Genomic DNA, 21,553 nt, shown 5'->3' with positions numbered 1-21,553 from the left:
ATATAACATTATATTAATGTCTTACAATTTCAAAGGAGAACATTGTTGTGATGGCGCTGTTATGTTGAGCTTTTTTCTATGTGGAGTTACGCTGGCGGAGCCTGATCCCTGTATCAATCCACCTCATCAGCTGATGGAGCAGCTGGAGAGCACAGGAACATATCTTTGATGCTGTTGCACAACTGACAGTCTGACACAAAATCTCAAAATTTCTTCCATACTTGATGGAACTTGAGGGGGATGACACATTGCGGCTGATCTGGTAGACTAATACAACTTGCAGGCTAAAACCATGTCGTTTTTTTTTTTTATAAAGTTTAGGTAAATATTAGAGAAGGGATTCTCTGCAGACTGAAAGTGAAAGGTTCTAAAGTTTAGGCATGTCGGCAGCACAAACACTGTTTTTCCAGTACAGAATGCAGAAGGTAACCCCCTATACCTCACATGTGCAAGTTGCATGGAAGAACTGAAAATACAGGTTATGTGATATTCAGTCAAGTTGATTTTCAGAAGTATATTAAAAAGGTTGTCAATTTGTGTTATGTAGCCATCATGTACAAATCCATTGAAAAGTACTGATTTGAAATGCAAGTGAGGAAAGGTACAGAAAAGAAACCAGCGTAATTTATTCCATGAAACTGTTCGTAGCAAAGCTAAAGCAGTGAAGTCGTAGAGGAAAAAAATGACAAGTTTTTCAAGTAATTTATACATTATATACATGCAACATAAACAGAATGTATTGTGTTGAGGTAAATAACAGCAAAACACACAGATGTTTAGAAATTTTAGTAGCATAAGATATCTACATGAATTTGCCTGATATTGTGTGTTTTGCTGATGGATCAATTCTTACTCTCCTATTTTTTTAAAATAAATTTCATTAATTTACTTGCACATGGAAAGTCGGCATTTTAAATTCAAGCTCTTTGACTATAGGACCCCGAGAAATAAATGCTGGATGGCACTGAAACATTTCAAATAATCTGAGCAGACAAAACAGAAGATTGATATTAAATATAAATATTTCCATCTAAATCTCACAACTGAACATGCTTAATAAAGTGGATTTAGAAAAACAAACTGCTAATTTTCTGGCTTCTGTTGTGTAAATCTTGCCAGTTACATGCACTTCTGTGCACTGGATGCAGGATTAGTAGTCCACCTTTTCTACTGAAATTTTACCCCCAATCACAAAAAAGTGATAAGTAGCAACACTCAAATGGTACTATGTTTTTGTAATAGACGCCATGAAGACTTGTGACAAAGGATGTCCTTTAAAGTTAATATCTACAAAATTACACAACCCAAAGTGATGCCTGTGTTTACGTCCTTCGTGTTGTTTACTGTTGTCAGTATGGCAATATAATGTTGGCCTTTAGCACAAATGAATCCAATATTACCTGAGTATGTTCAAAGTGAATAAGACATGATACATTTTATAAAGAAAGACAATCTTTTTTGCGTGCTCTGATGTGTATATACTGGAAAGTTTATTTTAGCTCCTGAAACAATAGCAAAACCACTTCTGAGACCACAAACAGTTTTAGCTTTCCTCTTCTGCCATGATGGCAGCTGGCTTGTTAGGTTTGAAATCAGGGCACTACTAAGAAATCAACATTTTATTTTTTCAAGACAGGCAGCTTTTATGTTTATTGTTCCATTGCCTAAAAGTTAATTTCTAAAATATAATCTGATCTGGTCATGCAGCATGAAAGCAGCTGCGTATAGGAAAGAGGGCCAAAAGTGTGGTTCTGAACTCCGACTCCTGAATGTGCTCTTTTTTCCATTGTTTGTGTCTTACTGCTCCTTTCTTTTGCGTTGTGAAATGAAGTAGATCTTTAACCTCATGTTATGTCTTTTATTGCTATTGCAGTTATTGGGATTACTGTTAGAAGATATATCTGAAAGATACATGAGAAGATTAACTTCTGCCCAAGGGTTGGAGGCTGCATCTGGCACCGGTTGGCTTGAATCTGTGCAGGGTAAAATGAAATATCAAGCCACATGAAGCAAAATATGCTGCCAAGTGTCAGAAAGCCTGGTCTCAGTCAAATCGAATGAGTCCTCCAACAAGATGATGACTCAGAACAAAAAGCTAAAACACAATTTAGTCTTGTATTTTGGCTGAAACATGGAGTTGGAAGAAGTAATCTTTCAAACCTGAGACAGCGAGAGCAGTTTACTGATGAAATGTGGCCAAAATACAAAATACTCGCTTCAGCTGCAGAAATCTCCGAAAATGGTGGAAATCCCTATTCTGTGGTAACTGCTTTAAAAGGCTGAACAAGGAAATATGAAGTTATGGGTACAATTCTTTGTCTCCAGGATACTTTAATTACCATTATTATTTTTTTTAAATGATACTTTTATATGTATTCATTATTATTTATTTCAAATTACTTTTGTCAGTTTCACACTATTTCAATACCCAAAACGGATTTTCTTTTTTGATGTAATGGTAGGGTATCAACAATTTTGTACCAATTTAGCCCTCACAATATCTCGGAAAAATCTGCACTAATTATTAAAAAAAAGTTCATAAAACTGAACAAATAAAATAAAGCCCAATGCCAGGAAGTAAACTACTAAAATCAGGAGAAAAAAGGGACACACTGATGACAGACATTTTTCTTAATTCTTTTTATTTTATTATTTTATTCATACTATTGAAGTTTCAAAAAGGCTGCTGTCAATGATAATAAGTACAAAATAAATTCCGATGACAGAGGTCAATTTAATCTAATAATTTCTTGTTATCGTCCAATCATATGTTGTGCTTGATATCTGCTACATTCATCCAATCAGACATTGACTTGTTGATACATCCATACATCCACAATGACACGCTTGTATCAGATATATACATATATATATATATATCAGAATCAGCTTTATTGCCAAGTTTGTGCACAAAAAACAAGTAATTAGACTCCGATACACTTTGCTCTCAGTAAAGATTTGTTTATTTTTATTAATATAATAAATGGAAATACAAAATAACTTGGAGATAGGCACCAGCTCCCCTGCGACCCACTATGGAATAAGCGGTAGAAAATGACCGACTGACTGACAAAATAACTTTTGAAATGTACATATATGCAAAGTGACAGTCTGGGCCTGTCCTGTTTTTTTGGATGAGCCAAGCCACCCTGAGATGGTTGAAGACAGGACACACTGAGAGGTCATTTATGTAAAGGGAGAAGAGGAGTGGGAAGAGAGCACACCCCTGAGGGGTGCCGGTGCTTATTGATCCTGCGCGGGAGAAGATGCTCCCTCACCTCACCTGCTGCTGCTGTTCCTTCAGGAAGCTGATGAGCCAGTGACAGGTGGAGGCTGGGACTTTTTAGCTGGGTGAGCCCCTGGTGGAGAATGTCTGGGTTGAAAGTGTTAAAGGCTGAGCTAAAATCCACAAACAGGATCCTGGCGTACATCCCTGGGTGGTCGAGTTGTTGCAGGATGAAGTGTAGTCCCAAGTTGACAGCATCATCTGCCGACCTGTTTGTCTGTAGGCAAACTGCAGGGGGGCCAGCAGGGGGCCTGAGATGTTTATCAGGTGCTTTAGCACCCATCACTCAAAGGATTTCGTGACCACAGACGTCAAGGCAACAGGCCTGTAGTCATTTAATCCTGTGATGGTGGGTTTCTTGGGTACCGGGATGATGATGGAGCGTTTGACGCAGGAGGAAACCTGACACAGCTCCAGTGACTTGTTGAAGAGCTCAGTGAAGATGGGTGCCAGTTGGTCAGCACAGGCTTTCAGACATGATGGGGAAACATTATCAGGTCCTGAAGCTTTTCTTGTCTTCAGGCACTCAAAGAGCCTATTTACATCTTCCTCTGAGATCCTTAGTGCAGGCAGGGGTCTGAAGGTAGGAGGGTGATTGGTATATGGCAAGAATTTGTTTCTGAATGGGATGTGGAGGAGTTGGGTTGAGGTGAATACTGCTGCATTTTATACCTGCAGTAGAAGCCATTCAGTTGATTAGCCAGGCGAGGATTTTGCTCAGGTTGGAGGGAAGGTCTCCTATAGTTAGTCAGGTTTTTCAAACCATTCCAAACAGCAAAGGAAGAGTCTTTGTCTGGGAAGCTTTTCTTCAGCTTCTCACTGTAGTTTCTTTTCGCTGCTTTGATCTCCCAGGTCAGTTCCTGGCCTGCTTATACAGGGCCCGGTCCCCACTGCTGTAAATCTTTTCCACCTGCGCAGAAAATACCAGCTCACATGACGAATCAAGGTTTTTTATTAATTTATGTGCAAAAGGTCCTGATCTGCACACACATGTTATCCAGGTTTTTAATTTGTGATACGAGCATGTATATATATTTATAAATATATATATATTTATAAAATCAAGACTTGTTCTAAGTCTTGATTATATATATATATATATATATATATATATATATATATATATATAATCAAGACTTACAACAAGTAAAAAGTAATAGGTTTTTAGTAATATGGTTTAATGAGAAAATCTTACTGAATATACTGTACATATACAGAAAGTGAAAGACAAATGTAAAAAAAAGTCTTAAATATAGCAGTATAAAGATGTAAGAATACACAAACCAAGCTGTCATCCACTGCCACCAAAAAAGCACTCCTCTGCTTTCAGAAGCAATGTACAACAAATCCATGTTAATAAGTTAATAATAAGTAATTAATTAATTATCGGTGATTAGTTAATGAGTAATTTAAGCATCAACAAATCTGAGGGCCAATAATAATTTTTAATTATGGTAATCTAATCTATTTGTGACAAAGGATTGAATGATGTTTTTCAGCGTTCAGAAAAGACACAGGATTCTACCTTGGATAAAAACACACAACTGAAAAAAACGACCTTAAATCTGGTGAAAAATTAAAAAAACTTTTTATTGGTTTGTTTTTACAGAGGATTCACTTTAGGATGCAAAAGGCCCATATTTGCATGGGCTACAACACAGAATAGCTCAGATCTTGATAAGATGTTTTTTTTTTTTTTTTTTACACTGCATTTAGAAGATTTACAACTTTAGTTTTGGAAATTTGCATACATCTAAACCTTCGGGGTGTGGTAATATTTGAAAAAAAAGGTTAATTCTGCTTTGTCTTTTGTTATTAACCGACTCAGTTTTGTTTTGACTAACATAGCAACTTTTTTCCATATAGAATTTTCTACTATCTATGGCTGTTTTTTCATTCATAAATGTAGCAACAAGGAAGCTGCATTTAATCTTTTACAGTTGATTTTAAATCCTGGAATGGTACTATTTATGGTTCGTTTTTCACAAATACGTGACACCTCTGTGATCATATTATTATTTTTATTTTCATCAACTCCGTTTTTACTGCTAGTTTATTTTAATTAAGGTGCGGCTGCTATGATGTATTTTTTTATTATAAAGTTGTATTTTTGCTCCGTTTGTTGTGGTGACTTTACCTAAATCCTGACTCCTTCTTCCCACCAGTTGGTGGCGGTAATGCTACAATATTCCGTGTGTCTTCCACCGGTGAACCAGGAAGAAGAGGAGGAGGGAGGCGTAGCCTTCAGGATACTGAGAAGAAGCGGTTGTTAGTATTGTGCTTTTCTTGTTAGATCTGAATTTGACTCTTATTTTAATTTGTTGGTTAAATTATAATGATGGCGCTTTATCTATGTAACTATGATGAAGTAAGCTAGGTGGCAATGTTTTAATATTCTTTACCTGTATGTATGTGTAGCTGCTAGCTGAAACAGGTACATTAACTTCTCAGCTGTCGCAGCAGTTGTTTGTTTAAAACTATTTAAAACTACTGGTTTCTGTCTTTGTTTTTCAGTTGGTGCCAACCCTGTGTTCGGGACATATTAAACATGACTGGATAAAGGCTCGGAAGCTCGGACACCGACTGAAACACACCCAGCTCAAGGTGCTAAGAACATACGGCTAAAGTTAGCTGCATTTCAAGGCTCAGGGCTGCCTTTTATCCGCTCTAGTTATTCATATTTATACAAAAATATAAAGAGTTTTCTACACATTAACCATTTTATTAAAGTTGTGATTTGTGAAACATTTAATGAAATTACCGATTTTTTCCTAATGGCTTGTTTACTTCCTCACTAACAGGAGTTTAGCTTGGAACCTAAAAAAAAATTGAAAAGTTGGACCAAATTATTCTACACCGGTGACGGATTCTATAAAGTTCAGCTTGTAATTTATAACAAGCACAATCTGTAAGGACAGATTCAATAAAGTACATTTTTTATAATGAAACATTTTCTCTGGATTTTTTAAAAGTTATTTGATTTGGATGCAAAATATCAATTAGAGCAATTTCAGAGTTACACATGATGCTTATATTTGGTATACTACTGTAATCCAAGTCATGCATTCACAGTTTGCTTATCGGTAATATATTTGAACCAGTTGAGCCTAATTTATTTGATGTATATTTTTAGTGGCTGAGATACTAAAGCTGAGCTTACAGAGAGATGGGGGCAATGTGTAATCCTAAAGAAATAAAATAGCAAAATGTGGGTTATTTACAGTCAGTATTGTTATTGAAGCTTTTAGCAATAGTATCATAATTAAATATTTTCACTAAACTGTGCAGCCATAGGCATCCATCTCTTTACATGTAGTCCTGCATAAAATACAAAATCTTTGTCCTGGACAGATTTAGAGACGCATTCTTTTAAATACTGCTTGTTATTTGACAAACCCATTTGTGAAAACTCAAATAGGGGCAATTATAGGACTTTTTGGGGTTTTCATAAATAAAATGGTTTCAACAAATTACAAGCTTTGTTTTATAGAATCTGTCATTAGTGAAGAATCGTTTCTCTTACGTGTGACCAGTGTAGGTATTGTAGTTTTCAAGCTGTATCCCTTGTAATGTGATGAAGAAGCCAAATAAGCCTTATAATTGCCCCCCTTTTTTTTTTTTTTTACTAATTGAATAAATAAAGGTTTTATGAATACGTTATTGACCATACTAATAATGAGTAACACACAATTCAGTTCAAGCTTTTAGATTTGGAAGCAGTGCAGATCAAAGGTAGTCTAGAGTTGAAATGCACTAGAAGAGCCCTTTAGTCAAGTGCCAAATCAGAAAAGTTCAGTCGAATGGTTCCTTCTGAGCCGTGCCGCACTGGCTGAACAACAACTCGACACACATTTATCTATACAGCCCAGTCTTCCTCACAAATCAAGACTCATTCCTCTGTTGGTAGGTAGTTCGAGCTGTCTGTGAGACCATGGTGGACAATCGCTACGCCACAGCTCTGGTTATCGGCTCGGTGCTGAGTCTGCTGGCCACAGTCTACCTGTCTGTGGCTGTAGGGACTCAGCACTGGTTCCAGTTCAGCAGCCCACCCATCAAACAGGGCGTCAACCTCACTGACCTCAAAGAGGAGTTCGTTACTGGGGACTTCGAGGAGAAAAACTACAGCAACCACCTGTTCATGCTGAATGGCAGTCTGGGTCTGTGGTGGAGGTGCATCCAGGTGCCCAGCCAGTCCTACTGGTTTAGAGAGCCAGGTATTACTGTCTGTTTAACGTACACTACAACAGAAATGTTAAACCGCAAAGCATATATAGATCCCTAATTCCAATGAAAAATGTAAGTTTAAAGAGGCTATATTTCATTTTGCATATTCAGTCATATTCAGTATACGCTTCCTTTCACTCCCCTCATATTTTCCACCAAATACATAGAAGATGAATTGAAATGAAGAAAGGTGACGTAAAGTTGCAGTTTTTCCCTGGATTTAGCTTGGCACTCAATGACTTTAGAGGGAGCGTAATGGTTTGAGAGTTCTGTCTTATGCGGACCATAAATGAAGCCATTGTGCCTCTGGAGTTCGGCGTTTCACATCTGATGAAACAACCGGTGTTTTAAAGACATAGAAGCAAAAATAATCCAAATTTAAACAATGACAACAAAGCCTGACAAGATGATAAAGATTTTAACTAGTGTCTTAATCAACAGATGATCTTCATGCAGTCAATGAAAGTGATGACAGAACACAGCTACCAGATTGCACTCATCAAAGTGGATGTCCAGGTAGTTTACAATATGCCCAGATACTGGAGTGCTACAGTTTGTATATTTAAGCTGATAATCAGAGCAAACACCAACATCTGCATTTGTTCCGTTAAAACAGTTTTCCTTGTGTTTTGGCTGGTTCTCAACTTGCAGGTTATCTTGTGTACTTTATTTGCAAATAGTCTTTTGAGCCTGATCAACAATCAAATCATTTTATCTGTAGAAACAGTCCCTGGCTTGACTTTGAACAGGTGAGGGTCATAAAAGGTAGGCAAGCTTCTTTTACATGGCAGTGTAGCCTGCGCAGGCAAAAAGGAGGGGCTACCATTAGAATCTGCTCCAACAAGATTAAGTGACCCAAATTCTGGACTCCATTCCATGAACAGGTAAAAAAACAAACAAAATCAATAATTCATTTCTTGACTCTTCCCCCAGTGAGAGCTTAGATGAAGGACAGGGCTGCGCCTGAACCTTTTTGTAAAATGGATAGTTTGGGTTTGTTTTTGTGTGTTTGAAGAAGTGTTTTGTGCTGTGTTGAGCTGAAAGAAATGCCTGCACATGTTGAGATTAATGAAAGCAATGGTATGGTCTGTATGAGAGGCCTTTCTGTCTGGTTTTGTTCCCCAGCCCTGTGTCCCCTCCTGTTTTATGTTTTGATTTTGGATGCAGACAACTTGGGTAGACCTTTGCCATCTTCCCTTCACTTTAGATCCTAAGATGGAGACCTTTTGTGTGAGCTTCACACTTCCTCAGCAATTCAAAGTAAAGACCAAACAGCCTACAGATGAAGAGGATCTGCTGAGGACATGTGAGTGAAAAAACTAAACATCACCAAATTTCATATAAACTTATTTTTTCACATCTTTATTCCCAACTCAAGTGACTCGTTCAGAAGTTGCTCATTTTATATACAACCCAATTTTATATCCAGCCACACAGATTTATTATCAGTGGATTATTTGATTTTCTTTTTCATGGTAGCTTGCACAGAGCAAGGGGTTGTTTAATTTTACACACTGTTCAAGTGTTGAACCGGTAGTTGATGCAGTTTTAAGAGTTTATCTCTACGTCTAAATATTGTCCTTTCCCGCAGACCTGTGGAGGGGCCAGTTTCTCCTGCCGTTGGTGTCTCTGGCGCTGGTGTTTCTTAGCGGTCTTGTAGGGGTCTGTGCCTGCCTGTGCCGCAGCTTCACACCCACTCTGGGTATGGGTGTGCTTCATTTTATTGCAGGTAAGCGAAATGCACCCTTATGGAGTGGATCTTCAAAAGTGTACTGTTAAAAGTGCATTGTTAAAATGTCTTATTTTTATCTTAAAAAGTGAAGCTATAAAGTAAAATTCACTATATATAATATTTGGTTTGTGTCCAAGAAAAACTAGCACCCAAGACTCAGTCTAAATGTGCTTGGAGAAAGTATTAGTTTGACAGTATGTGGAACTTCCAGGTTATTGCAACATTTGCATTTTTTTCTCCTTTGCATGTTAAAACATTGCCTTTTGCATCCTCTGTAAGTAAATTCACTCCAGCTGAGACTGTTTAACCAAACTCAAACACTGTGTTTCAGGTTAAAAGATGACAACACCATTCATTGATTGTGGCAAATAATAATACCCTCATCTCTCTGCTGTGGTTTATCAGGAACATGTTTCCATTACCGCTGTTACGGTATACAAACATCCCGGTTCAGTACATACCTTGGTTTTTTAATGTCATGGTTTGGTATGTTTTTGCTACACTTCGGTCGAGAGAAACAATTTTTTTGTACTTCTTTATTCAGCAGTGAACAAAGTTTTTTTTTTTTTTTTTGATTTTATTGTTTTAGACCTTCAAAGAGTGGCGAGTGATTGGAGATTCAGTTTGGTTAATTAAGGATATTCAGGTTTGACCGATGCCTAGATAAATTATACAACAATAAAACCGTCGGAAAATGGTAAAGATAATTTTTTTTAGGAGTTATTCAGAGTTGTTTTTATATAGAGAAAGCGCGGTGAACGAGTTGTCCCTAAATGCACCTTAAACGTTCAGCTGTTGGGACATCCCCCTCTCCTCAAAGGGAACCCAACTCTCGTATCTGCTGCTGTGCACTATTTTAGGCTGGTTGAATAGTACTACAGGCAGCAGGATTTGCACCTTAGCTAATTTTTCTCTAGTACCAGTGGCATTAACGTTTGTTAATATCGTAGTTCAATTTCACACCTTTAACTAGTTTTGTTTACTTTCACGCTGCATCTTGCAGCATCTTGCAGTTAAAACAGCTGCTCAGTGCTCATTTGAAGCAATTTCACTCAAAACAATTGCTGGTTTAAATCGAAATTATGTGTAAGAATGCCCTAGTCAAAGCCCAGGCCTAAAACAAACTGATGTAAGGATTATGATTATTGATTAATTAATAGTTATCAAGAATTATAATTTACAATCATAATTTGAGAAAAATTTATTTCTTAACCATAAATCTTTACCAATTGAAATCAAAGATGTCCTCTGGTGTTGTAATTGTGGCTCAAAGCCCTTGATAATTACAATTATTAAATTCTCAGTATTAATCGATAACTATTACTAGATGTCACTGTTTAATCAACCGTTTCACCGAAACGTGGGAAACTTTGACCTTATTTTGACAGACAAATCACTCTTGCTCTAAATAAACACAAACGTCTTCTCTTTATCTATGTGAATATTTATTAAATCAGCAGCCCTGATACACCTCGCTATTCTGATTCAATAATCTTCACCTAATCAAGGATGCAAAGTTCTACACAAAAGGGGTAAAATAACTAACTAAACAAGATAAAACAGCATTGAGTGTGTATGAAGTCAAACCAGCAGTTATGGCAAAACAAGAGGAAATATGGTGCTGAAGTGTAGCTCAGTGGAACACAAGCAGTCATAAAACCCCCAAAGTTGTAAGTAAGCTCAGCGCACAAAAAGAGTTATAAACTTTTCGGCGACAACCAGTGAAAACACGAGGGTGAAGACAAAATAAATGTTGAGTTTCCACCATGAGAATTCTAGCAGTCCAGCTTTAAAATGCACCTGATTTGGCTCTTCGGTGTTCAAACAAAACAGTGAGACACACACACTTGAAAGCGCGGTGGCTTTCAGAGTCCAACAGCAATCACAGTTTCAATAAGACATTGCATGCACATACAACTTAGAACACATTGGAGTGGCGATTCTAAATCGCCCTAAAATCCTACTCTATCCTGCCCAAGCTATTTCGACTAGAAATAAACGAAACGGGTTACTAGTCGTCTTCTGTGGAGAAGAGGGAAGAGAGAAGGGGGGGAGTTGTTGCGCGTCTGCGATTAAATCGTCAGAAGAGCGGTCAATCTTCGTTCTCTGGCCTCCTTTGGCGATAGGGAAAAATATGATTTGACCGTCAGTAGTCGACTGGAGCAAAAACAAGGATGGCAATTCCATCTCCTTGAAACCTCCCTGGGGTTTTTGGTCATGTGTTGAATTCACGTCTCGATCGTTAAATTGAAGTTTCTGGCCTTCCTATTCCAGGAACTTCTTTCATGAATTTTTCTGCTCGTTGGCCAACGAGGGAGAATGAATGAAAGTCCACGAGGGATTTTCTTCTCCGGAGTGATGCCCTTCAGTTACCAGATACACGTACGGTTTCCAGCTTGAAAGCGAAGATGAGAGAGGTCATATTATTATATAGTCCACTGTGACGTCAGAGCTGCGACGGCCCCTTCCTATCAGCTGCAATGCCCGCTGGGAGTTGTAGTAGCAGACTATCCTGGGGTACAAATGGCAGCTAACGCTGGAAGGCATGTTAGCGCACACATGGTCCAGCATTCGGCAACATATGGTCCAACACTGAGAATCTGCAGCAAGACGTTAAATGAATGTTTGCAGATGCCCCACATCCCATCTGACCTAGCTTAAACTGCTTTGCAAAGGACAATATCAGAGATAAATCAGATGTAGATGTGTCAAATTTTATATGAGCTCTGTGAAACCACATCAATTTACGATATATCAGCGTGTAGCTGAGGACTGATGATTTTATAACAGCATATTTGTTCCTCTCTTCTGCTCGCCTATGGTCTCCTCCGGGTCAACAGGCCTCTGCTCTCTGGGAACCGTCTGCTGTTTCCGGGCCGGCATAGATCTGCTCCAGCACAACTACATTCCACCAAAGGGGGCCGACGGGTCAATGGGGTGGTCTCTCTACCTGGCCCTCATCTCCTTCCCTCTGCAGATGATGGCCGCTGCTCTGTTCCTGTGGGCAGCCAGAAGTCACCGCAAGCACTATACCCGCATGGCTGCGTATAGGGTTGCATAAAGAGAGAGGAATAACATACTGAAAGATAACCAGCCGGCCTACAACCCTCCTTCCAGTATTTTGTGGTTGTATCGCAATAAAATGTTCAGGTTGTAGCTTCTCACTTCCACTGTAGCAGTCCTGTAATGCAGACAAAGTTCAGGGTATCACAGGTTTAACAAAGTAAGCTGCAGCTAATCTATTAGTATGTATAAATGGAGATTGAATCATTCTGTGTGGCTTTATCTCATCTTTGCCTTTTTGTTTTCCCCATTACTGACTTGTATCTCATCTTGATATTGCATGTTTTTTTAGCATCTAGATGTTTTAAATTTTATTGTGTTTATTTATATTTTGCCATCGGCCTTTTTGGTTGCCAATGCTTCTTTAGCTGCTCACCACATTGTCCTTAACTCGGATACAACTGTGTTAACTTGCACTATCGTGACTTTTTGACGTAGACTTTTATCAAAGTCAAGGTAGCTATTTCTGTTACAGAAAACAGTCTGATGCCCCTTTTATTTACCTGTTTTGTCTTGTTTTTGTATATTTTTTAAATATCAAGGCTTTGCATGTCATTGAAGCTGACCTTTCTATCATCTGTGGTAATTCTTTATTTTGGCCTGTGGTAAGATGACTAAATGTCAGGAAATGTCACTCTCTAAAAGTGGAACCACTCACCTTCGACTGTCATTGTTAATAATGGATCTAGTATGTAATAATACAGCGTCATTGTTTTATTTTACAAGCTGGATTGAGTAGTTGCACTCGGGGTGTTTAGCAACTTCTGCCGTTCTAAAAAGTAATGTTGAAAGCTGTGTTTTCCAGGTTGTTTAATTGTGGTCTTATTAGATGGTGAATAGAAGAGTTTCTCGAACTTTGCTGCAGTTGATCTTATCAGGTTGTCTGCCAAAAACAAAACACAAAGTCACCTCCTTGATATAAAGTGCCTGGCAAAAGTATTCGCACCCCTTAATTTTTGGCATGGTCTGTCTCCATGCAACCACAGAAATCAATGTATTTATTGGACCAACGCCCAGCAGTACATAAATAAGAAGTTGAAGAAAAATGAATACAGTTTTTAAAAAAACAGTCGAGTTAATGCTGCAAGTCTTCTGGGGTTCGTCTCTACCAGCTTTAAAAATTGTCACACAAAGTTTTGCCAGTTCTGTTTCTTTCTCAAGCTCAGGCACGATAGAGAACATCTCGCAACAGCAACTTTTAGGTCTTGCCCCAAATTGTCATTTGAATTTAGGTCTGAACTTTGACTGGGCCGTTTCCACACATATATGCTTTAATCCGAACCATTCTGTTTTGGTTCTGGTTGTATGTTCAGGGTCGTTGTCCTGCTGGAAGGTGAAGCTGTGCTCCAGTCTCAAGTCTTTCATCCAGAAATACCCTGTAATTACTTCTATCTTCTAACCACTCTTACATGTTTCGCTTTCCCCGCTGGAAAAAAAGCAGCCCACAGCATGATGCTGTAACCACCATGTTTCACTGTAGGGATGGTATGTTCAGTGCACACTTAGGCACGGAGGCCAAAAGGTACCGTTTTTGTTATGGTTACCAGATTTCCTTCCTTCATGTTTGCCAGTTTCCCTACATGGCTTTAGGCAAACAACAAACTGGACTTGGGGCGTTCTTATCACTTCTTAGAGGGCAGTTTTTTAAGTGCACAAGTAATAGTTTTTATGACATGTTCTCCCATATGATCTCTGCAGCTACTCCATAGTTATGGTTGTCGTGGTTGCTTCCCTGATTATGCTTCGCTTGCTCAGACGGACAGTTTAGGGGGACGGCCATGTCTTGGTAGGTTTGCTGTTGTGCTGAACTCTTTCCATTTTCAGATGATGGATTTAACAGAGCTATGTGAGCTGTTTCAAGCCCGGGATTGTTGTGGAATTTTCTTATCAAAGTGGGTAGAAGTTGATTCACGACAAGAGAAAATCCAGACTTTGTCTTTATAAGTTTTATTCAAAGGCATTCAGCGTTTGAATGACTCTGTCACCGAGCAAGTCAGTTGAGCAGAGCTCCGAACGCCATTTACACACAGTATTTATACCAGAACATGACAGTGTTATCTCAACTTCAAAGAGTCTTTGTTTTATGACCCTAGACCCTTCTCGGGTTCAGAGGTGACAAGGTTACCTAGGAACAACCATCTACTCTCCCCAACACATCATCCTAACTGTGGGTTTTAACCATTAAACGTCTGATAATGGCTTTTACAGCTTCCTTCACTAACACAGATGTTCATAGGAGTGAGGTAACCCAAAGGTTATACACTGTGAAATGCTTACTGCAAGAATTTCCATCACACTCCTTTCTTCTGATTACAAGAAAATCACAACTAAAGGAAAATTCTTCAAACCAACACCCCTCTCAGCTAACAGATAATCCAAAGCCATTCTAGTTTGCAAACTCATCATTCTAATAGCCTGCTGCTCCGTAGTTAGAACAGTGAAACCTTCCTCAGATAAAGCAGTAAGATTAAAAGTTAACACAAAGGGATCTGGGACCAAAGATCCTGAAATAGAAGGATCAGTTCTGATAGGACATGACTCAAATTTATGTCTGTTGATTAAAGCACATAAAACAGATATAATAGCTTCGCAACCTACTGTCTTCCCAAGGAAATAAGGTGTACTTTCCTCCTGTGTAATACAAATATCTGGACCTTTAATCGGATTTCTATTACCCCGAATTCTATAAAGAGTTCCTGTAGACGCACATGTTAAATTAATCTCACTAGAAAATCTAACATTTCTGCTTTCACTATAATTCCTCACAGTTTTGATGCATCAGTTGCCACCAAACATTATCAGCATGATCATAGTAGTCACGAAAGTGATGAATCTCTCTTCGAATCCGTTGAGTATTATTAGCATAATTCCTCAGATTAGCCTTACATTATCTTTGCTGTACCTTTTCCCAAATGAACACAAGTTATAAAAATACTTGCAATACCAATCATTAGCATCAGAACAGACCATCTTCCATATAGCTGCATCGTGACCTTGAAGTGGAATGTCCTTTCTTCTGGTACAGAAAGCAAACAGTTTTTCCCAAAGAAAACAAATTATAAACACAACTTAAAAAACAAAAATCCTGCTGTCTCTCCGGAGTGGCTTCAAGCTGCCCTGTTACCAGTCTGGTACAGGTGGGCGGTCGTAGGAAGCACTTCTAGAAATATATTTAGAAACAGGAACTCTAACCCGCTGGAAGTTAGGCTTCCATAGTCCAACTAAACAACAGTGGAAATGAACACATTCAAATTTGTAATAATACCGTAATGATAAATATCAAGCAATAAACATGAAAGTTAGATAAAAGCATACGAGATTTCCTCCTCAGAGTCAGTCTCGCTGTCAAAGTGGGAGAAAGAATTTGGCTGACCCTTGCTGTCCAGGCAAAGGAGCCTAGTAGCCACCAAATGTTAAGAAATTAAGGAGAATAAGCATCATGGTGCATGTTTGACTGTCTCTGTTGCAGACGTCACCAGTCCATCATCCAGAGAAAGGTTATGTGCAATGTGCAGAGGTCTTCCCTGTATGTTTCCTATGTGTCTCTCACTGTGGTGTGTGTGCAGTGAGGCAAATGACCTTATGATTTCTAACTTTCAGGCAATGCGATGGCCTTAAGTAGATTCTGAAATAACGTGGCACTGCCCAAGGGATTATTGAGCCCTTGTAAGAACAGTGTTCTTCAACCACCTCTTCAATCACTCGCCAGTGATGAGCTTACAGTTCTTTGTCTTGTGGTGGTCTGCTGTCCTCACACCTTTCAGGCCGTGAATGATCCAGTTGGAAGATGACTTGTGTCCTGGAAGCCAGATGAAGCTGGAGGAGCAAGAGCTTTCCTGCAGCTTTCCTGGGTGTCTAGTAGGATCTGATATGGGCCATTCCAGCCCTGGACTTCCTGTGTTTTCTCCTAAATTCTCTGACCAGAATCCAGTCGCCAGGAATAAAGGACTGGAGGGTGGAAGTGGCTGTTTCTGGTAATGCAGCCTTCACCATCTGTGAAACTTGAGAAAACACAGTGGACAGGTTTTGACAGTAAAACAACATCCTACCTTCACACAAAGATGTGGAAGAAAATCATCTTGGCAATATCCCCATGTCCAAATTAGGAGACCTGCCACACAGCACTTCAAAAGGACTGAGATTTGCCTCTGTCCTTTGTCTTAATCTCACATACAGGTCCTTCTCAAAAAATTAGCATATTGTGATAAAGTTCATTATTTTCCATAATGTCATGATGAAAATTTAACATTCATATATTTTAGATTCATTGCACACTAACTGAAATATTTCAGGTCTTTTATTGTCTTAATACGGATGATTTTGGCATACAGCTCATGAAAACCCAAAATTCCTATCTCACAAAATTAGCATATCATTAAAAGGGTCTCTAAACGAGCTATGAACCTAATCATCTGAATCAACGAGTTAACTCTAAACACCTGCAAAAGATTCCTGAGGCCTTTAAAACTCCCAGCCTGGTTCATCACTCAAAACCCCAATCATGGGTAAGACTGCCGACCTGACTGCTGTCCAGAAGGCCACTATTGACACCCTCAAGCAAGAGGGTAAGACACAGAAAGAAATTTCTGAACGAATAGGCTGTTCCCAGAGTGCTGTATCAAGGCACCTCAGTGGGAAGTCTGTGGGAAGGAAAAAGTGTGGCAGAAAACGCTGCACAACGAGAAGAGGTGACCGGACCCTGAGGAAGATTGTGGAGAAGGGCCTATTCCAGACCTTGGAAGACCTGCGGAAGCAGTGGACTGAGTCTGGAGTAGAAACATCCAGAGCCACCGGGCACAGGCGTGTGCAGGAAATGGGCTACAGGTGCCGCATTTCCCAGGTCAAGCCACTTTTGAACCAGAAACAGCGGCAGAAGCGCCTGACCTGGGCTACAGAGAAGCAGCACTGGACTGTTGCTCAGTGGTCCAAAGTACTTTTTTTGGATGAAAGCAAATTCTGCATGTCATTCGGAAATCAAGGTGCCAGAGTCTGGAGGAAGACTGGAGAGAAGGAAATGCCAAAATGCCAGAAGTCCAGTGTCAAGTATCCACAGTCAGTGATGGTCTGGGGTGCCGTGTCAGCTGCTGGTGTTGGTCCACTGTGTTTTATCAAGGGCAGGGTCAATGCAGCTAGCTATCAGGAGATTTTGGAGCACTTCATGCTTCCATCTGCTGAAAAGCTTTATGGAGATGAAGATTTCATTTTTCAGCATGACCTGGCACCTGCTCACAGTACCAAAACCACTGGTAAATGGTTTACTGACCATGGTATCACTGTGCTCAATTGGCCTGCCAACTCTCCTGACCTGAACCCCATAGAGAATCTGTGGGATATTGTGAAGAGAACGTTGAGAGACTCAAGACCCAACACTCTGGATGAGCTAAAGGCCGCTATCGAAGCATCCTGGGCCTCCATAAGACCTCAGCAGTGCCACAGGCTGATTGCCTCCATGCCACGCCGCATTGAAGCAGTCATTTCTGCCAAAGGATTCCCGACCAAGTATTGAGTGCATAACTGTACATGATTATTTGAAGGTTGACGTTTTTTGTATTAAAAACACTTTTCTTTTATTGGTCGGATGAAATATGCTAATTTTGTGAGATAGGAATTTTGGATTTTCATGAGCTGTATGCCAAAATCATCTGTATTAAGACAATAAAAAACCTGAAATATTTCAGTTAGTGTGCAATGACTCTAAAATATATGAATGTTAAATTTTCATCATGACATTATGGAAAATAATGAACTTTATCACAATATGCTAATATTTTGAGAAGGACCTGTAAGTGAGAACAATAGGCAGGGCCTTCACAATGCTTGGCTAATTTTCAATTCAAAGTCCCATTCTCAAACCTAAGTGCTTAACTACATGAACTTCATCAAAACATCCAACAAAATCAAAAGAATTGATCTTCTGACTTCACCTGATATACTAGCAGTGACCATCAGCTAAATATTCTGAATATCAAAAGGATGACATGATGTTTGAGGAAGGTCTGATTACAGGTCCACATTTCATAGTTTCAGAAAACCCAAAAAGAATTTCAAAAATGGTCTAATCTGTGGAGATGTAAAATTTCACAAAAGAATCAACACCATAATTTCAGAGAGGTTTTCAGAATGTGGTCTTAGGGAGCTATGCACCATTTATATAAACAAAGTACAACGTCTCTCTCGCATTGTCACTATGTCCTCACTGGAGGTCTGAGCTACCCTTTTTCCCATGAGTGCTAAAACTTTTGGAACCCCATAGTTACTTTATTCTGACATTCCCCTCTTCTGGCGCAGGGTCCAACCCATGCGACAATACAGCAAAACGTTTGTACAAAAATGTTCTAGTAACCAAGATCACATTACATAGAACCAAAGAAATGAATTCTGACATAACTATGTGTCACTATGAATTTAACGAAAGCAACATAAAGAAAATCCAGATGTTTTTAACTGCAATTCAGTTCCATTAACAACTAAACACAAACTTTAATTATTCAGTTCATCAATGTCTCACTTAGAAATTAATCACATATCATCCTGATTTGTCTTGTATGAAGATGAGTATTAGATTAATGGACATCTAATGTAATTCAGATGCATAAACCCTACAAATTCGAATCTAATAAATAATTCCCACCAAGTATAAAGTCATGACTCAGATTCTTTATCAAAAAATATATTCCTTACTTTTGCATATCTTGAATTGTCAGCTAGCTTAATGGCACCAGGGAAACTTTCAATCTAATAAATCACCAATGATTCTGTATGCAAAACTAATTCTTCAAACTAGTTTAAACTATTTCATTAACCTTTTAATAGTAAAACAAATAAATCTAAAAGTCATCCTACATCCAAAAAAACATGTTATTAAGGCAACAATCACTACAAGCATTTTGATTCTATTGTCTCTTAAACAGTGTTAAAACTCAGGAAGGGAGGTGCTGAGCGTTACCATGACAGCAAAGGTGTGAACCAACCTGGTAGGTGGGCGGAGTCAGGCAGAACTAACCTCTGATGGACATTATGGGCGGACCCACAGTTTCTTCATACAGGTCCTTCTCAAAATATTAGCATTTTATGATAAAGTTCATTATTTTCCATAATGTCATGATGAAAATTTAACATTCATATATTTTAGATTCATTGCACACTAACTGAAATATTTCAGGTCCTTTATTGTCTTAATACGGATGATTTTGGCATACAGCTCATGAAAACCCCAAATTCTTATCTCACAAAATTAGCATATTTCATCCGACCAATAAAAGAAAAGTGTTTTTAATACAAAAAACGTCAACCTTCAAATAATCATGTACAGTTATGCACTCAATACTTGGTCGGGAATCCTTTGACAGAAATGACTGCTTCAATGCGGCGTGGCATGGAGGCAATCAGCCTGTGGCACTGCTGAGGTCTTATGGAGGCCCAGGATGCTTCGATAGCGGCCTTTAGCTCATCCAGAGTGTTGGGTCTTGAGTCTCTCAACGTTCTCTTCACAATATCCCACAGATTCTCTATGGGGTTCAGGTCAGGAGAGTTGGCAGGCCAATTGAGCACAGTGATACCATGGTCAGTAAACCATTTACCAGTGGTTTTGGCACTGTGAGCAGGTGCCAGGTCGTGCTGAAAAATGAAATCTTCATCTCCATAAAGCTTTTCAGCAGAAGGAAGCATGAAGTGCTCCAAAATCTCCTGATAGCTAGCTGCATTGACCCTGCCCTTGATAAAACACAGTGGACCAACACCAGCAGCTGACACGGCACCCCAGACCATCACTGACTGTGGGTACTTGACACTGGACTTCTGGCATTTCGGCATTTCCTTCTCCCCAGTCTTCCTCCAGACTCTGGCACCTTGATTTCCGAATGACATGCAGAATTTGCTTTCATCCGAAAAAGTACTTTGGACCACTGAGCAACAGTCCAGTGCTGCTTCTCTGTAGCCCAGGTCAGGCGCTTCTGCCGCTGTTTCTGGTTCAAAAGTGGCTTGACCTGGGGAATGCGGCACCTGTAGCCCATTTCCTGCACACTCCTGTGCACGGTGGCTCTGGATGTTTCTACTCCAGACTCAGTCCACTGCTTCCGCAGGTCCCCCAAGGTCTGGAATCGGCCCTTCTCCACAATCTTCCTCAGGGTCCGGTCACCTCTTCTCGTTGTGCAGAGTTTTCTGCCACACTTTTTCCTTCCCACAGACTTCCCACTGAGGAGCCTTGATACAGCACTCTGGGAACAGCCTATTCGTTCAGAGATTTCTTTCTGTGTCTTACCCTCTTGCTTGAGGGTGTCAATAGTGGCCTTCTGGACAGCAGTCAGGTCGGCAGTCTTACCCATGATTGGGGTTTTGAGTGATGAACCAGGCTGGGAGTTTTAAAGGCCTCAGGAATCTTTTGCAGGTGTTTAGAGTTAACTCGTTGATTCAGATGATTAGGTTCATAGCTCGTTTAGAGACCCTTTTAATGATATGCTAATTTTGTGAGATAGGAATTTTGGGTTTTCATGAGCTGTATGCCAAAATCATCCGTATTAAGACAATAAAAGACCTGAAATATTTCAGTTAGTGTGCAATGAATCTAAAATATATGAATGTTAAATTTTCATCATGACATTATGGAAAATAATGAACTTTATCACAATATGCTAATATTTTGAGAAGGACCTGTACAAACCCATCTTAATGAACCTCAAACTGCAAAACTGTTAACATGCACCTACCTCAGAAACAAGCTGTTTCTTAACTCTCCTGAAAACTCAAAGTTTAATCAATCTGGGATTTAGACACATTATTCTAAACTAGGGCTATTGTTTCATGCAACATATAATCAAACATTCATTCCAACAAAACATCAAAGACAAACAAATGGCCAAATTTGAAGCTTCAAGAATTCAAAGACATTTTTTAACAATCTCTTTTCAGAATATGTTTTGTCAGCCATATCTTTTAATGCTGTAATTGATCAATGTTGTTATGATAATCTTCAGGATCCTTTTTAAAAAATGAGTTTACATAGTCCAAAAAGATCTAAAAGTATTTAGAAGCACAACAACAGTTTTCTCTTAAATGAATCCAAATTTACTGATGCTGAAACCTTTTGCTAATTCTTTGTACTGTAACTCTGTAATAATAATAACTACAATCCTGAGAGTTATTGTTATAATTCTCTTTTTGTTTGGCTCAATTTGATCGCAGCTGCATTGCAGAATTTCAGGTTAAATGCAAAGAAGTATTTTTAATTTAATTCAATTCAAATTCAAAGA

At 39.1% G+C, this 21,553-nt stretch overlaps 1 protein-coding gene across 5 annotated transcripts; it reads left to right on the top strand.

Annotated features, from left to right (window-relative positions):
* The first annotated feature begins 5,466 nt into the window (after positions 1 to 5,466).
* Positions 5,467 to 13,004, top strand: LOC124869174 (claudin domain-containing protein 1-like). Of its 5 annotated transcripts, none has more exons than XM_047366933.1 (7): positions 5,467 to 5,554; positions 5,801 to 5,890; positions 7,198 to 7,500; positions 7,952 to 8,026; positions 8,718 to 8,816; positions 9,102 to 9,239; positions 12,083 to 13,004. In XM_047366933.1, the coding sequence occupies exons 3-7, from the start codon at positions 7,218 to 7,220 to the stop codon at positions 12,301 to 12,303; spliced, it is 816 nt and encodes a 271-aa protein (XP_047222889.1). In that variant the 5' UTR covers positions 5,467 to 5,554; positions 5,801 to 5,890; positions 7,198 to 7,217; the 3' UTR covers positions 12,304 to 13,004. The 5 variants fall into 5 exon arrangements, with proteins under 5 accessions (XP_047222889.1, XP_047222887.1, XP_047222891.1 ...); XM_047366931.1 differs by having other exon boundaries at positions 5,470 to 5,554; positions 7,194 to 7,500; XM_047366934.1 differs by lacking the exon at positions 5,467 to 5,554 and adding an exon at positions 5,565 to 5,720.
* The last annotated feature ends 8,549 nt before the right edge of the window (positions 13,005 to 21,553 follow it).

Source organism: Girardinichthys multiradiatus, chromosome 5, assembly GCF_021462225.1.
Source record: "Girardinichthys multiradiatus isolate DD_20200921_A chromosome 5, DD_fGirMul_XY1, whole genome shotgun sequence".
Taxonomy (NCBI): domain Eukaryota; kingdom Metazoa; phylum Chordata; class Actinopteri; order Cyprinodontiformes; family Goodeidae; genus Girardinichthys; species Girardinichthys multiradiatus.
This window is presented reverse-complemented; position numbering and strand designations above follow the sequence as displayed.

Bases quoted from the DNA above. Each gene is read 5' to 3' on its own strand.
- LOC124869174 (XM_047366933.1), top strand. From the start codon at position 7,218: ATGGTGGACAATCGCTACGCCACAGCTCTGGTTATCGGCTCGGTGCTG. The intron at 7,501-7,951 runs GTATTACTGTCT...CTTAATCAACAG, and splicing joins CTACTGGTTTAGAGAGCCAG to ATGATCTTCATGCAGTCAAT. The intron at 8,817-9,101 runs GTGAGTGAAAAA...CCTTTCCCGCAG, and splicing joins AGAGGATCTGCTGAGGACAT to ACCTGTGGAGGGGCCAGTTT.